The sequence below is a fragment of the Amia ocellicauda genome, chromosome 21, assembly GCF_036373705.1.
Source record: "Amia ocellicauda isolate fAmiCal2 chromosome 21, fAmiCal2.hap1, whole genome shotgun sequence".
Classification (NCBI taxonomy): Eukaryota; Metazoa; Chordata; class Actinopteri; order Amiiformes; family Amiidae; genus Amia; species Amia ocellicauda.
Genome location: NC_089870.1, coordinates 197,774 through 215,507, shown reverse-complemented (window position 1 = coordinate 215,507; position 17,734 = coordinate 197,774). Strand labels below are relative to the sequence as shown.

General features: G+C 37.2%; 1 protein-coding gene across 1 annotated transcript in view; it reads left to right on the top strand.

Moving 5' to 3' along the window:
- Nucleotides 1-17,734, top strand: part of galnt16 (UDP-N-acetyl-alpha-D-galactosamine:polypeptide N-acetylgalactosaminyltransferase 16) — a 103,003-nt gene that overhangs the window by 16,462 nt on the left and 68,807 nt on the right. The window contains exon 2 of the mRNA XM_066695075.1: nucleotides 12,039-12,220. Coding sequence (XP_066551172.1) covers nucleotides 12,039-12,220 — 182 coding nt within the window. The remainder of the gene's footprint in view (nucleotides 1-12,038; nucleotides 12,221-17,734) is intronic.

Genomic DNA, 17,734 nt, shown 5'->3' with positions numbered 1-17,734 from the left:
GCATTTTTGTGAATCATTAACAGACAACACTTATCTTACCTTTTTTTCTTCTTGAAATGTTTTTCAGTTAAAGTGGTCAGATTCCATACACATCTTTAATTAAAACAACAGAAGTAATAGGAATAATAAATGGGTGCCCCTACTGTATACAGTGAGGGAAAAAAGTATTTGATCCCCTGCTGATTTTGTAAGTTTGCCCACTGACAAAGAAATGATCAGTCTATAATTTTAATGGTAGGTGTATTTTAACAGTGAGAGACAGAATAACAACAAAAAAATCCAGAAAAACGCATTTCAAAAAAGTTATAAATTGATTTGCATGTTAATGAGGGAAATAAGTATTTGATCCCCTATCAATCAGCAAGATTTCTGGCTCCCAGGTGTCTTTTATACAGGTAACGAGCTGAGATTAGGAGCACTCCCTTTAAGAGAGTGCTCCTAATCTCAGCTCGTTACCTGTATAAAAGACACCTGTCCACAGAAGCAATCAATCAATCAGATTCCAAACTCTCCACCATGGCCAAGACCAAAGAGCTGTCCAAGGATGTCAGGGACAAGATTGTAGACCTACACAAGGCTGGAATGGGCTACAAGACCATCGCCAAGCAGCTTGGTGAGAAGGTGACAACAGTTGGTGTGATTATTCGCAAATGGAAGAAACACAAAACAACTGTCAGTCTCCCTCGGTCTGGGGCTCCATGCAAGATCTCACCTCGTGGAGTTTCAATGATCATGAAAATGGTGAGGAATCAGCCCAGAACTACACGGGAGGATCTTGTTAATGATCTCAAGGCAGCTGGGACCATAGTCACCAAGAAAACAATTGGTAACACACTACACCGTGAAGGACTGAAATCCTGCAGCGCCCGCAAGGTCCCCCTGCTCAAGCAAGCACATGTACAGGCCCGTCTGAAGTTTGCCAATGAACATCTGAATGATTCAGAGGAGAACTGGGTGACAGTGTTGTGGTCAGATGAGACCAAAATCGAGCTCTTTGGCATCAACTCAACTCACCGTGTTTGGAGGAGGAGGAATGACCCCAATGACCCCCACCATCCCCACCGTCAAACATGGAGGTGGAAACATTATGCTTTGGGGGTGTTTTTCTGTTAAGGGGACAGGACAACTGCACCGCATCAAAGGGACGATGGACGTCAAATCTTGGGTGAGAACCTCCTTCCCTCAGCCAGGGCATTGAAAATAGGTCGTGGATGGGTATTCCAGCATGACAATGACCCAAAACACACAGCCAAGGCAACAAAGGAGTGGCTCAAGAAGAAGCACATTAAGGTCCTGGAGTGGCCTAGCCAGTCTCCAGACCTTAATCCCATAGAAAATCTGTGGAGGGAACTGAAGGTTCGAGTTGCCAAACGTCAGCCTCGAAACCTTAATGACTTGGAGAGGATCTGCAAAGAGGAGTGGGACACAATCCCCCCTGAGATGTGTGCAAACCTGGTGGCCAACTACAAGAAACGTCTGACCTCTGTGATTGCCAACAAGGGTTTTGCCACCAAGTACTAAGTCGAAGGGGTCAAATACTTATTTCCCTCATTAACATGCAAATCAATTTATAACTTTTTTTAAATGCGTTTTTCCGGATTTTGTTGTTGTTATTCTGTCTCTCACTGTTAAAATACACCTACCATTAAAATTACAGACTGATCATTTCTTTGTCAGTGGGCAAACGTACAAAATCAGCAGGGGATCAAATACTTTTTTCCCTCACTGTATATGGATATAGATTAAATTATAGATTAAGAAGTACCTAAGATCACACAGCCTAATAGATAGATGTGCTTTGATGGAGCAAGAGCAAGAATTCATTGACAGAGCTGGAATAATGCTGCCACAATCAATAGTTCTCTATAGCTTCAGTGACTTTTGGACAAGAAATAATGAGCCGATGAATACAGTCAAGAACCCCACCCACTCATCTGGAAGGAGTACAGCTGTATTGTGAACAACACTAAGGCCATCTGTTATGTAGCCATGGAAACTGTGCTGCTTCCTGGTGGTCCTTCAGCAGTGCGCTGTATATCCAACCAGCTATGACTTCATCTTTAGGCGTTGCTTTTTATTTTATTTTTTATTTTGTATTCTTGTGATTGTGTATAAATTAAAATTCCAACTATTTCAGAAACTCTTAATGCTGCCTACTTTATCGACACTACATAGAACTGATTCTACATCACAATTACAACATTTCTGTGAAACAAATCAGTTTGAAAAGCACATCCCTGGCACTCCGTGCACCATAGTGCTGTGTTATACCCCCTAGTCCATGGATTTTCTTCTGAGGGTAACATCACTTGTAACATGCTCATGTACCATACCAGTCACAAGAGCAACAGGGGAGAGATCATTCAGTGCGCTAAAACTACTCAAAACATATTCACACTCCACTTTGACAGAAGAAAGACTTCTTATTTATGCACAGGTACATACAGAACTAATTTATGCAGATGTTATTGATGAAAACTTAGCAGAGTTTGTGGGGCACTGATTCAGCCTAGAGAAAGCTGTAAAATGTTCCAGTTGATTTAAGGGATTTGTCTGATTTCTATGGAGTGACAGCCCAAAGATTTTCCACAACTTGTCTTTCCAGTCTTCCCTAGGCTGAACCAGTGTTCAGCAAACTGCAGAAATATGCCACTGAAGGGTTATTGGACTATATTTATTAAACTAAATGACATAGTTGCAAATGAAGGATGTGAATACTTATGACTAGAGGTGAATACACCCCACTGGATCTTTCAGGGATGTCCTTTTGAGAATAATTGGAACATGCAAATTTTCGTGTCCCTTCTGAATTAGAGGGCTTTTTTGTGGTAGGATGGGGAGTGTTTGTTTTCTATATATCTCACTGTCTTGTTGAAATTCCAGGCTTGAATGAGGTAATATAGAGTAGTGTGACCTTTTTTGTGACCTAGAGTGGGGGTGGGGCTATGTTATCTGTGTTTAACAACCCCTCAGCCTTCCCTCTAGTAATGCAGACAGGCCCTAGAGAGACTGCTGCTTTATTCTTGTTACCATGACAACCTGAATTTGGTTGACAAAATTAAAAATTGCTCCTGCCATTTGACTTTTTGTTTTGTTTTATTTTGTATTTTGTTCTCTGCTATAGTCTCATTATTATTCTCATAAGGATTTCCCCCAGAGGAGTTCCCCCAAAAATAAACAAAACATATTACAAATTTGTTTGATTTCAGGAATTCCAAATGCAGCATTTGTGCAGATGCAGATTTCATATGAGTTGGTTGATTGTTTTACTTCTTTTATGGTTACATTATTATTTTGGAGTGGTATACCACATACCACTAGTGTATTTAGGGGGGGATACCCTGTAGTGGAGGGAGTATGATGGCCTTGTCTCTTCATAGGCTAGTCATTATTCACTCAGTCAGGCAAGTCTATGTCACAATCAGCTCTATTTACATACTAATATTTATGCCTATTGATGTTGTCCAAACTCCTGAAATGGACCTTACTAGGTGACCTTTCTGTGTATGAGTGTATGCAATGGAGAAAAACACCCTAATAGCTTTGTGCTTTTGCCCACAATTTTCCCCAATGAAAACAAAATACTGTTTGCAAATAACATTAAGTGTTAATCATCTGTGTTATTTATACTGTAGTTGCAGCTTAGATAAACAAAGTTAAAGTCAACACAGTTTTAGTATAACTCTATCTACAATATAATATTGTCTTTTTGTTTTCCTGTATGGTGATCAACAGGTTGCAGACATTTACGTTTCACGTATCCATGTTCCAGGGTACTTTAATAGTTTCATGTTTTGTTACTTTGAGGTGGAATAAGCCTTTAGACATTTTTTGTAATTATTATTTTTTTAATATTGGCCATCGAGATTTTGCACTACTTTATGGGATAGACACTAAAATTGGTAGTAAGCAGGTTTATTGGCAAGGTTGCTGTTATAGAAAGTGGCAACTGTATTATAATTATAATGCTGCATTTACACTGTACATTTTAATATACCATTTGTTGTATCAGAACATATTGTATTTACAGATATTCACTGTATGCTTTCAGATACAGGATGTATGACTGAATTTTTCCAATGTGTGTATGGCACTGGCACAGTTTGCTATTGGGAATTGGCTGATACCAGGCTTCTGCTATCACAGCACTAAAAGGTGATTGTTGCCAAAGACAGGGCTTTGCTTTAAGCAATCAGTGGTGTGCTTAACGTCATTCTGTTTTCCAGTTAAAATCTATTTTGAATGTGGCCACAGATTGTTTAGAGGTATTTATCTTGATTGCTCATCAGTAGTTATATTGAAATGACTGCAAGTAGTGCAAGCCTAGTTGAAGAGTAGGCAGTATCCCTGTGAGACTTTTTATTTAAGTTCAGTCAGACCAATGCACAACTTCTGCTCTTTATTGTCAGAATTGAATATCCTGTTATTTTCTCTCATATGCTGTTCTCAGTTTGCAAAGGTTCAATATTTCTCATTCCATATTCAATATTTTAAAAGCTTCACATTACTCCTCCTCCTTTTTTTAGCAGTGTAAGAAGCATTGTTATACTAATTGCAATCCATTTTTTATTTCACAATGGAATTGAATGAGAGCCTGTACATAGTCTAATATACTGTATTCAAACTACACTTCTTTGCCCTTAAAATAATGTAGTGTGGTGGGAAGGTGGGAAATGTTCTACTACCAGCAGGCATTTTTCTGTTATTGCAACATCCACCCCTTTACAAATAGGTGCACTAAACACAGCACAGCATAGCAGAAGACACTTTTTTAATGTAGCTCAGTATGTTTTCGTTAATCTAAAAAGTTTCCTTGCCTCCATCCTATGACATTGACAGCTTTGTTGTTGAGTTCCCAGAGGTTGGCACACAATTTCTTGAGGGTTGGTGGATTGTCTGACTGGTTCTCCATAGACCAGTGCCGCCCTGTGGCTTCTCAGGTGCCTGCAGGATTGGGGTGTTGGCTGTTCTATCTGCATCTAATCCCCCACTTAGAGTAATAGATGAACAGCAGAAGTTCTGAGATTGCAGTGCGAAGAATACAGGATGACTTTTACAGCATGAAGATTGAAGGACGTGCTTTGTGTTAAACACCCCTGAAGAAGGGGGGTTGTGGGGGGATAAATAAGATTCCTCACCTTCCATATGTAATAGATCCCAATTCTCCCAGTCTATGTTATAAAAGCGTTGCAAGCACTTATTATTCTTATTATTCAGAAAAATGTCAAATCCTTTCAGTAGAGTTGGCCTGTGTTTTCAACCAGCTATTTGAGGTCTTGCGTTTTTATTTAAGTTCAAATCCCACCCATCTCTGGGATCCAGTAACTCATGTTAACTTGGAAAAAGTATATTTAAATACCAAGTTACAGCTCTGTGATCTATTAATCTGTGAAAGTGTGTAGATAAATATTGTAAGCTTGTACCTATTTCTCCCCACAGTAACATAAATTGAAACAAATTGGTAATTAATGCCAACAGGTTTGGATAGATCAAGTTACATATAAGCTAATGGAAAAGTGGACTAGAATGAACATATAGACTGCAAGGGATCTTTCAGGGAACCCATTTTGAGAATGATTGAAACATACAAGCTGTCTGATCTGAAAGACATAACAAAGAAGTGTCTGTTTTAAATTGTAAATGGCCCTGGAGTTTGCTGTGACAAATATCAATAGTATTGCTATGCTTTTGGGAGCAGCTTTCCTTTGTGTACCCTCCCTATGTGGCAGTGATTCTCATGTAGTTTCGGACAATAATTGGAAATGGGTAATTCATGGCAAAAAAATGCTTGTGCAAGCAGAAATATTAAGCAGAACAGTTTGAGGTTTAGTATCGAATTTCAGATATTAGTGAACAGGATTCTGAATAAAATATCATAAGAGAAAGAAGTAGTGGTCAACAATGTATAACATTATATTTTACCAGGATTAAGCATCCACATACTGCTGTGTTTGAGTTGGTTCCCTTTTATGTATTGTGTCACATTCAAATTCTCTGTGTGGTGGTCTGCGAATATTTTATCTAGATTACTTTCTCTGATTTGATTGTAGGGATTTAGCTTTAGCCAGAAATATTAGTTAAACTCAGAACAGTTTATTTTTGTTTCTGTGTTTGCTGCAAAAATCCTCTCTCTTCATCTAGATTAACTTTGAAATGTTTTTTTTTCTTCTTTGCAGTCTTTGAAATGGAAACTGAGGTAATACCCAAATCCTAATTGTGAGCTAATGGTTTCCCTAGACACTTCATTAATAACGGTAGTAAAAAAATGCATCTTGTGTGGTTGAGCTTTGCTTGGCAGGAGGCTACTGCCAGAGAGGTACCCAGCCCCTTGGAGATCCCAGACAGCTTCTAATATATATATAAAATAAATACCCTGCAGCTTCAGTTTGGCACGATGTGCAGGAAAATGCCAGGTTTACTGTGAGTAATGAACTCCACGATACATGCACAAGTATCTAAACCATCATATCAACTAATTTACATGGGGAGTGCAATGCAATCTAAAGTTATAATACTGAAATGTGACCTGTTAAACCTCAAATTGCTCTGTGTTACTGTTTGCTAAAGGTGTGAATAAGTCCTAAGAAAGATGTGTGAAGATGTGTGACTACAGCCGAGTGCAACACAAGTACAAGAGAAGAACAGTATTTTGTATTATGGTTACTTTCCCAGCTGGCTTCTGATAATTAACTAATAGCTAAAAAGTATTATATATAAATAACTGGTATTAATCTCTCTGCCCAACTCCCCACTGAGTAGCTGATGTATGGTGAGCGTACTGGTGCCCTATGGCTGCCGTCACATCATCCAGGTGGGTGCTATACATTGGTGGTGGTGGAAGTAGGACCCCATAACATGTAAAGATACACAGATAAAGCGCTATAGAAGTGTAATGATTATTACTATTTTTGAAGCTCAGCAAAGGGTTTTTGAAGCTCTGGGTTATAATAATTAAAATAACATTTCTGAAAGAACATGCCCATATACATAAACAACTACTAAACTACTGCTTAGTTCAGTGAATTCAAGTATTTTCTGCAGTGTTGCCATGGAACCAACACTTCATTTTGCAGTCTTGCATTTTAAGTGTTGGAGCCTTCATTTATTTATTTAGGCCTGAGATTCAGAGGCAATAGTTAGCAGTGTTTCCCTATTGGTTGAATCCATTTGCAATTGTTTACACAGAGAACATATTCTAATCAGGGCTGTCATATTTTGGCAGTTAGGCTCCTACTTGTTAATTGGGTGGGCGTAATCAGCTTTCCTGTATTTGTTTTCTCTTTCTTTTGCATGTGTAGAGTAACCCCAAACACCTGCCATGTGAAAAAAATCTGCCTGTACACAAAGATAAACATAACAGCGAGTTGCTGACACATCTTTAACTTTGGCTTGCAAGGCCTGATTCAGATAGTCGCACAAACCAATGCAAGCTCACAAATGTGATTTGTTTTTTGATCTTGCTCATGTGGTTGCTAGTAGATTCGTCATCCAAGAATCTTACCCAGCTGTTCCATGAAGGATCCCAGGAAATCTGCTTCAACACTGTGGCCCACAACCCTCTGAGTAAAGAAGTGCCTCAATTTTTCAGTTTTAATTCACATCCTCTCAGGTCCTTGTTTCTCTCTTGACCACTGATTTGATTTACTAGTATCAATTCACCTTGCAGTCTCCTTGTCTCAAGTTCAATATGAAGCTGATATTTACAGTGTCTCTTTCTCAGATAGAACAATTTGCAAATTATATTTTTCACTTTGACATCATGGACATTTTCTTATTAAATCCATTCTGATTTCATGTTGTAAGACAATGAAATGTGGAAAAGTCCAATGGGGTGAATACTTTTGAGAGCCACTGTATACAAGGGGTTAAACACTGTGGAATTGCCATTATTATGCAGGCAGTCTAATATCCCATGCATACATATGTTAATTCTAGCCAGCTTTTCCATTAGCTTATAAGTAACTTGATCTTTCCAACCCTGCATAATAATGTTATTATCTGGCTATGTTTTCCCCTTTTATAGTCAGGTTGGTATGGCTATGTTTTCCCCTCTTCTGCTCAATTTGGAATTCAGAGTTGATCTGGCATATGTATTAAAAGCACACTTGAGGACACAACTCATGGACTCTGTCTTTGCAAGGCTCAATATAACTTCCTTCAGCAGTGCAGCTCAGAATAGAATCAAGGGAGTTTCATTCATGGATGAAGAAGATACATAGCTATCAATGGGTGTGTATACATGTGTTAATGGTTAATATGTTATGACTTATTAGGTTATGGCCAGTGGTTTTAAATACTTTTAGTCTATGTTTGTATACAAATGAAACAACAATCAACACAACAAAACATTAAGGTCCAAAGCAGGAATTGTGAAATTAACACAGTGTTAATGTCAGTCGAAAGCCAGATCAGCTGCCCCCTCTCTTTTAATTCCAACATCTCATGAGTTCCTGTTGTTCTCTCCCATTATATAATTATAAAATACTTACCACAGATGGGAGGGCAATTAAAAGAATTTGACTTTAAATAAATAAATCATGTTTTTATTTTTTTTGTTTGACATCCACTCAATTAATCTTACTTACTTGAGTAAATGCTTCTTAGAATGTAGTTTCACGTTTCAAGTTTATGTATCAAAGTTTACACAATGGAAACCATTATTAAAATGGATAAACCTCTATCAGACTCCCCCTGCAGAAATAGCCTGGAGGGCAATGCAGTGTTTTTCTTAAAACCTACCTTTGAAAGGATGCTATCTGTAGCCAATTTATAGCACGGAGGATGCGGAAGCAGGGAATGGGGAACACAGCAGGGCTATCCTTTATTATTATTATTATTATTATTATTATTATTATTATTATTATTATTATTATTATTATTATTATTATTATTAAAGAAGGGGATAACTAAAATTAAAACAAGTTCAAACTTAAATTAAAACATGGAAGTCTTCAAACAAGCTATCTCGTGGTGCTACTTCAAGGCAAACGCCCCCCAAAAAGAGGATTTATAGATGAGAACAATGTGAGCTTTGATGGCTGGCTGCAAGGGTTTTACAAGGAGAAATGTCTGTGTGGGGAGTGTCACTGGAAGACAAGAGGGATAAGTTTAAATAAGGAAGGCATAGGTTTTTTCCAATTAGTTAGGTGGCAAAGGAACCCAACTGCAAGCACACAAGCCATAAGCAACTGTGCAGAGACATACTAAAATAGGAAATTAAATGAGTTATGTTGTTTTATGATGGTCCAGTAGTTCCTGTAGTGTCACAGCTGGGTGATGACTGTACACAATGAGAAGGAAAGGGGGGTTGTAAGGTAAGGGGGAGCTGTGAAGCAGACTGAAAGGGGAGTCAGAGAGAAGGCAATCCGTTTGTTTGGAGTTTTCTTAGGTTTAGTGTGTGTCTCTCAGCGCCAAAACACTGGGGTTTTAAATGCTCAACTGAGTTTAGGGGAGTGATGTCAGTGTAACAGACTTTTAGACACAATAAGCCCTGTTATATGGGCCATGGCAGAACACTTGCCAATTTATTGCCCCCCCCACCCTACACCTTGAGTTTTGGCACTGAAGCCAAGCTCCCGTCCACTGCATTCCCTTGTCTGTGTTTAATAAAGCAGGACTTCCCTGGAAACTATAGATCTTCTATAGCTTGGAAGCTGTACTCATTTAGGCCAATTAAGGCAATAATTGACTCATTTAAGTCAGTGACTGCTCAGGTGGAGACAAAAACAGCAGATTCTCTTGCTCAGTGGCACCATGGTAAATATTGACTTACATACAACAGTTTACACTAGTGCCTTTTTAAACTGTAATCATTGTATGATAATACTTACAGGTTCATAATAGATTATTACCAACTTTTCCCATTGCACAGAAACACTAAAATGTACATTTGCTTTGTAGATTTTGGATAACAGTAACATTGATTTCAGATTTTTTTTATACAGGGTAACCAGAACCAGGACTTGGTATCAATCAATTAAAACTGTCAATGTAATTTGGAATTGTACAATGTTTGGTATTCCTGTTTATGTTAAAATAACTGGAAATTAAGCTTTAATAATATTGTTAACTGGACAAAACATCAGTGGTGGTATTTAAATAAAATGACACTATTTAAACTGCAGTAAGGTTAGAGCAGTGCACCTGTTCGAGTGTTGTGGCACAAGAGAAAAGAGAGTTTTGTTAAGAATGAATCCGAGTTGTTTTCTTACACAATACTAACTTCTCAACTAATGAGATTTGCACTGGGGAGTTTTTCTGTTCACTTGAAGTATTACTCAACCACATACTGATTATTTGGTTACTCTGACAGGTGACAGGTGAGTTGAAAGGTTGTCGTTCTAATGGGAAATATTTATTAATATGTGATTAGTTATAAGATCTAATTTAATTGAAAAATGTATATGGATTAACAACACGAATTACATTGTGAAAGCCAGGTAGTGGCAGAAGAAATGAGCATAAGCAGTATGCAGCCCTTAGTATAAGGTAAGGCTGAAACCCCTTCCCCTCATCCTACCCTGTGTAAAGGAACTATTCATTTCCTCTCTCTCTGGCTCAGATGTCATTTGAAGCAGCTATATAGATAGTCCTTCAGCCATGTTCTTGGGCTCTCTTTTCTAACCATCATAGTTGATGTGACCCTTTTCTTAACCTTTCCTCTCCACCTCTGAATATTTCAAGGGCTCCTGTCCTCTGGTTTTCCCAGCCACACTGTCAGACCCATCTCTCATGTTCGATTGTGAAAAATCTGTGGGCAGCTGTAAAACCATCTCCATGGTAACATGTCAGTAGAGGAGGTAAATGACTGAAAGATTAGCAGAGCCAAAACAATATAGCTTCCTTTGATCACCACTGGACCAAAGCTTTGATCCACCTACTAATTGTAAATTCCATTCCTGTACTTGAATGCAGCTCTTATGTATGAAAGGACTCTTCCTTTTAGCCGAAGTTCTGCCATCAAGAAGTGGGTTATGAATTTAAGGTTGCACAGTGATGATGATGTTTCAATATAGTCCAGGACACTAGATGTCTCTGATCATGAGATTCAGCATTAGTTCAGAAGTGTTCTTTACATGCATTATATACATTCCTTGATTATACCTATAGGTTGCGTTGAGTCCATTGTCAATGGCTATTAAGCATGATGCAAATAGTATTTGTTCTCAATTCTTTTCCTTATATTTTCTTCAAATTTGAGTATTTGTTTTACTTCTTGACCATGTACCTTATTATCTATTGTAATTTCACTGTGTAGGCTACATTTTCTTCTACCAAAATGAACAGAACATTCAAACCCATCTTATTTGTGTTGTTGCTAGGAGTTAATTGATATCCAGCCATTTCTTATAAGAACCAAGAGAGTCAACTTCAACTAAATGTCTAGGTTAATTCTGGATACCCATGGTTCAACATACATGTTATATTCAGCCTTAAGTGCAGTTACTCTTAATTTCCACTTGGATATTTACCTCATGTCATCTTTGAACTTGAAATAGTTCTGAGTTGATGTTGACAGAACCTTTAAGGATAAATTGTAGAGATTCTTAAGAGGAAAATGTTTTTACAATTTGTCCCCAAATGCAGAGTCATGCACATTAATTAATTAGGTATTTAAGTATTACATATGTATTTGACTTTAGAGACTTCTAATAATAAGTAGTGGTAGGACATTAAGACCGGGCTTGCTCAATCTGAAATTAACATAAAGTCCTGGCAAAATTAGCTCTGCTGCAACAGTGCCAAATTTGTTCCTCTTCAAAAAGAAAACAAAATGAAGATTCAGCCCTTAAATTATTATTTTGCCTGAATGTTGTTGACTCTTGCTAGATTGACATGTGAAAATGCCTGATTTGATTGATCAATTTCCATATATTTAATCACAGTTTTTTGTGAAGTATCCTAGTGTGTCTGCTTCAGTGATGTGGTTTGCTAACTTCTCAACAACACAGTCCTGATAATCTTGGTGTAGGTGTCTTTCTATCTGGGTAGATGTTTGGATCTCTAGCCTGTGTCTTTGCTTCTGTTCCCCCCAACAGGTGACACGTTCCCCCCGGACTGAGCGAGGCAGCAGGCAGGCTGGCCATTTTGATGAGAGGGCCTACCTGTCTGATAAGCAGCTGAAGGCAGGTGAGGACCCCTACCGTGAGCATGCCTTCAACCAACAAGAGAGTGACCGACTCAGCAGCGACCGGGCCATCCGTGACACCCGCCACTACAGGTACAGCTCACTCCTGAGCCACGCAGCATCCCCTTCAGAAACATTGTTTGCATTTAAAGTGTTGTACACAACTGAACTCACACTGACTGACAGGTATATAACCGACTCCCCCATTACTACATATCAAATTAAACCTTTACAGCAGGGATGGTCAACTCCAGTCCCAGAGGGCCAGATTCCTGCAGGTTTTTCAGTGTACCATTCCATTAGCAACTGATGAACACCTGGAAATGACAGGGGATTTTACTTATTATCGAAAGAAACAAAAGCTAGCGCACACTTGTGGCTTTTCAGGCCTGGAGTTGACCATCTTTGCCTTACGAGTAAGCATACCTGGGAACTCTTAGGCAACTCTCTGAATCTGACCAAGGCAGTGCATTGAGAGTCAGATGTTTGGTAGGTCTCTTATGAGTTAGCTCTAATCTACTGACATATTCCACTGATAAAAATGCGATTGTTGAATATTTTTTGTAATATGCACTTATTGTGAGAAATTAAGAATTAAGAATTACACAACTAATACTTGTTAAACACACCCATCTCCCTTCCAGAATGACACATATAGACAGGGTTAACAGCAGGCTTTTTTCACTGTTTTTTTTTTGGGGGGGGGGAAAAACTAATGAAACAAAGGATGCTTTTTCTATAAGAAAATTCTTCAGTGCCTCCCAATCCACCTTGACTGTTTTAAGTTGTGCTTTAAGTTCTTATTAACTTCGATGATCTTAGTTGTAGATATGTAGGCTTCCTTTGGAAAAGAGTCAAAAGATGCACCTGAAAAATCTGAGATAACTGGGAATGTTTTTGCAGCAAATTAAATAATGAGACAACTGAAATAATTGCCTTATAGTCCACCAAGAGATTTTAAAACCTAGTATAGCAAGGTCCCTAATGTACAGATTTATTTTTCTTCATAATTTATTTTAACTTAAAAGACACCAGATTACCGATTAACCTGTTAAAACGCTCTTTAGAAAATCAGCAAAGTTCCAATCAGCAACAATGAACAAATGTTTTCTGTCCTTCTCTTACCAATCTGTAGATGTTTCTTACTGATTATGGGCAAATTTTTTTGAAGTGTATATAAGCTGACATGAATGTATCAATGTGATTATAGTAAGAAAGATTAAATTGTATTGCTTCTGTACCTAGTGGTACTGACAGTTGTGGTTCAGACTGCATGAATCTGTATACACTGTGAATATCTATACTGTGCCCTCTCCAGCATGCTGCCCATACAGAACAAATATATACTTTTAAATATATTGTAGAAATTTACCCCACCATATATTTCAACCTATAAAATAATGATATGAATTATGTTTTTTCCATTTCATAATCATGTGCTAATTGAAAGGTATCTGTAAAATGTGCAGTAACCCAGCCCAGGCTAGAGTGACCCAGCTTTGTATCTATAGAAATGTGCTTAAATGTAATTCATTTATTTGTTTATCAGAATGGTCTAGTAAGTAACAATAAACAGTATAATTATGTGCCACTGGTGGAAAAGGAACAAGATAGACATGGATATTGAATACATCAAAGGCAGACTAGTTTGTGAAGAAGTTTTTATTTGACTCACAACAGCAATGAACTCTCAAGTAACCTGAAGTAATGGAAACAGAGGGAGCTGACTGCAGGCACATTTATAGCATGCTCTTGACAAGCCCAAATAGAGGTTTATTCATACCATCCCCTCTAAAATTCTTTCCAGTGAACCTTTTAATACTTTGGATTTTTACACTTCTTGTGCAGTTCCCTTCTCTTGTGCCTGAAGAAGGTTGATCGAATCTCCATATACTTTATAACTCCATCTTCATCTAATATTATTTTGAAATATATTTTAACATATAAGGATATAATAAGAATAAGCACTGTGAACAGTAGGAAGAAAGCCTTGCTTAGACATTGGAGGGAAAAAGTAATTTAAATTTAATTGAAAAGTGGTATGCCTCCAACAGGGAGAGGGACAAATTGAAACTACAGTTTTGTATATAGAAAATGTGTATATAAGAAAACATTGTGAAAAATATGTCCGCTGTCTCAAGCTAAAATACCCTAATATAATTCACTTTAGTTTGAACAGTAAAACCAAAATATCAGAATCACTTGAACATTAACTGTTACAAAACAATTTTGTAACTCTTAATACATGAACTGTAGAAGAAAGACATATGTAAACTAAATAGTTACAGAAGTTAAAATACAGGATCCTCTTTTAAAATATTCTTTGTGTTGCCCTGTTATTTCTTGACATTACCATTATTATTGTTTTTATTTTCTATTAGCCGATGTTTTACAACTGTGAAGACACTGAAAAAACATAGAGACGGCTGTCTTTCTGGCCCTCTGTACACTGCTAGCCCAGTGTTTCCCCGTGGGCAAACCTTGGGCAAAATGCCTGTCTAATTTGTTAAATATGGAGTGTTTGCAGATTGGAAATAAAGACTCATTTGTTACTCAATTCCCACAACCCACCAAGTGTTGGAAAGGAGCAAATTAATTAGAAACTGAAACCACATGACTTCCAGAATTCTAGTTTTGTAGAATTACATGTCCTGTATGTGTAGTTTATTAGTTTAGAAAAAATGTGTACCACACAATATGAGTAAAAGGGCCAATTTTACCTTAAAGTACTAGTCAAAATACAACTTGTAAGACAAACTCGGTGAAAATGTAATACAAATTGAAGCAGTCATGATAATTTATTTTGTATGTATTAAAAAATAGTACATTTTCCCCCCTACTTTGCAAGTCAATATCTCCACACAGATCTTAACAATCAGGTATGATTTGAAAGCCCCAAGTCTCTTGTTTCCTGTGATTTAAAAACGTTTATTTCTATAATAGTGCCAGAGTTATTAATAATTCTCAACCCACCGGCAGGTTAAAAACAATGGGGCTGAGTATAATTGGTTAAGTAAAGACATTTCGTATGCTTTAAACCATGACTTAAAAAGGAAAAATAACCAGTTAAAATCATATTAATTGCGAACTTTCCTGCTCTTTCTTTCCTTTCAATCTACACCATTTTACAAGAAAAATTGATTAAAATGTGAAATGTCTTCTGAATTTTGCATTTTGCATTTTGTTATGAAAGGTAAATTGATTTGCTCGTCAGTGTCGGAGTTCATTTTTGTTGACTTAACACTGCAGGTAGGCATGTGCATCAAGCCTTAACATTATAATGGCATGAAATCATTTAACTTTAACTGTCAAAAGAAGTGTTGATACTTCTTTACTCAGGAAATTAATACATTACAGTTTTCCTTTACACAAGTGCAAGCATTAGTCTTTTGTACAGAGAAGTTAGTCAGATTGATTGAGGAGGTTTCTAGAGGCAGAAAACAAAATATGATTAAAAACAGAAACATAGAGATCCAATCCCACACAAAGTATGTATCCCACGATGCATGAATGTAGAAAATGTACAGAGATTAAAACTGGTATAGCATATAGGAGATACAAATACAGCCACAGCTCAATGTACATGTTTTTCAATCTTACCTGCTCTATGGAAATACTTGCTGGTAGAGCCTTCCACTCTGCAGAGATTCAGTACAAAACTTGTGGTACAGCAACTCTGTCATGAAAACCTTACAAATCAGGGGCCTCCAGCTTTGGTCCTTGCGAGATGCAGGGATTGCTCTATACAAAGGGCTGTAGTGAAGCACACTTGGTAACAAATGCAAAGGCTCTCAACATCAATTATTCAGCTGTGGAGATCCATCCAGAGCTCCATCCTAGTGTCAAACCTCTTGGTCTAAATAAGTGATGGATGGTAGATTTAGATTACACCAGCTTCAAGCATGCTTTTTAACAATAATTGTAACCAAATGTACAGCACAGGTTGCCTATTTTAACCTGCTGTTACACATGGGGTTTAGCAGAGTCCTATACCATTCTCTGTGCTACACTCACTTCTTCCCTTTCTTCTTTCCTTCCTGTTGGGCACATTCATTTTTTCCTAAGCCAAAGCAGGAGTTAAATTGTAATTTCTGCATTTGGCTACAAAAGAGTGCATTTGTTCAAAATGCTATTCCTATGAATAACATACCTTTGCTGTGCATTTTAGTTGCTCACACTCTCACTCACTCTTCCCTATGTCTAGCTACACTAGAAAATGATCGTTAGCAACCATTAATCATTATAGTAAGCGATTTTAAGAGTAGTTTTTGCACACACCCCTAACAAAACAATGGCAAATCATGGTATTATCATACTAATCATAGCACACAGTGAAAAGCAATGGGAATACACTATAAATTGGATAAGAACACTCTCTTATGAAAGATTAAGTGTGGTAATTTTGCTCTTCTGATAATATTTTCCTCCACATTTTATACTAATCTATCATGTCACCATATGGTTATACTATGTGTTCCTTATGCTTTACTACTGTAGACTTTGATACCATATTAAGCATTTGTCTGAGTAGTACTGTGAAACCATTACAGATTTACTGGTAAACCAAGATATTAGCAAAGTGTAGTGTATTAAAATTCAAAGATAAATCAGCAAGAAATACATACAAAAAGAATAATGACTGAGAACTCCCATGATAAACTTTCATATAGACGTATTGTTAGTAGTGGAAGAAATCCAATTTGTGTTGCTAAATCATTTGGTATAAAATACACTGTATAAATTAATAATTAACTCTGTGTGGATGTTTATATTGTAATCTGTACAGATGCAGTTCTGTAAGGTCATGTGAGCTTCTAATACTCGGAGGAAGTGCATGAGATATTCTCAATTAATTAATGTCTGTAAAAAACATAGGAATAACACCTGAGGTTTTCTGAGAATTCACAAACATTATTGTAATGTCTGACAGTTTATTTTTAGATATGCAGATATACCCATAATAAAAAACTGTCATGCCTTTCCTCAGTTTTTTTTTTATATATATACCTATTAACTAGCCAACACATTATTGCTTTAGAAGTAAAATATAATTAAACAGTTAATTCATGTAAGTGTTCTCATCAGACAGATAGACAACTACCAACTCTCCTGCCAGACTAATAATACAATGAACAGGTGTACCAATGGACTTAAAAGTTAACTTAAAGGTAATTTTTTTACCACCATGTAAGAGCTTCTTAAAAAAAAGGAAAAGAAGCAAGCCTAGTTAAAGGGTTGCTATGCAGATGTGTGCAAGTAAAGTATTGTGTGGTTCTCATACTCTTTTTTCCATTTATTAGCATGTTATCTGTGTCTCAGTGTGAGCCGAATGTATCAAGCAGACAAGCTTTGAAGAACGTGTGTCTATAGGGCTGGCCATAAATCAGTCTACTCAGTTCTGTTATCTTCAGTTAGGGAAAAACTCTGCAGCAGATGTCTTTTACATACCAAAAAGGAAAGCGAACTAAAATGTGTCTAAAATGACCTTGGGTACAGTTACTCTGGTTAGAATGATGACTCAGAATTATAGCAAATTAAATTAAGAACATAAGAAAGTTTACAAACGAGAGGAGTCCATTTGACCCATCATGCTTGTTTGGTGTCCAT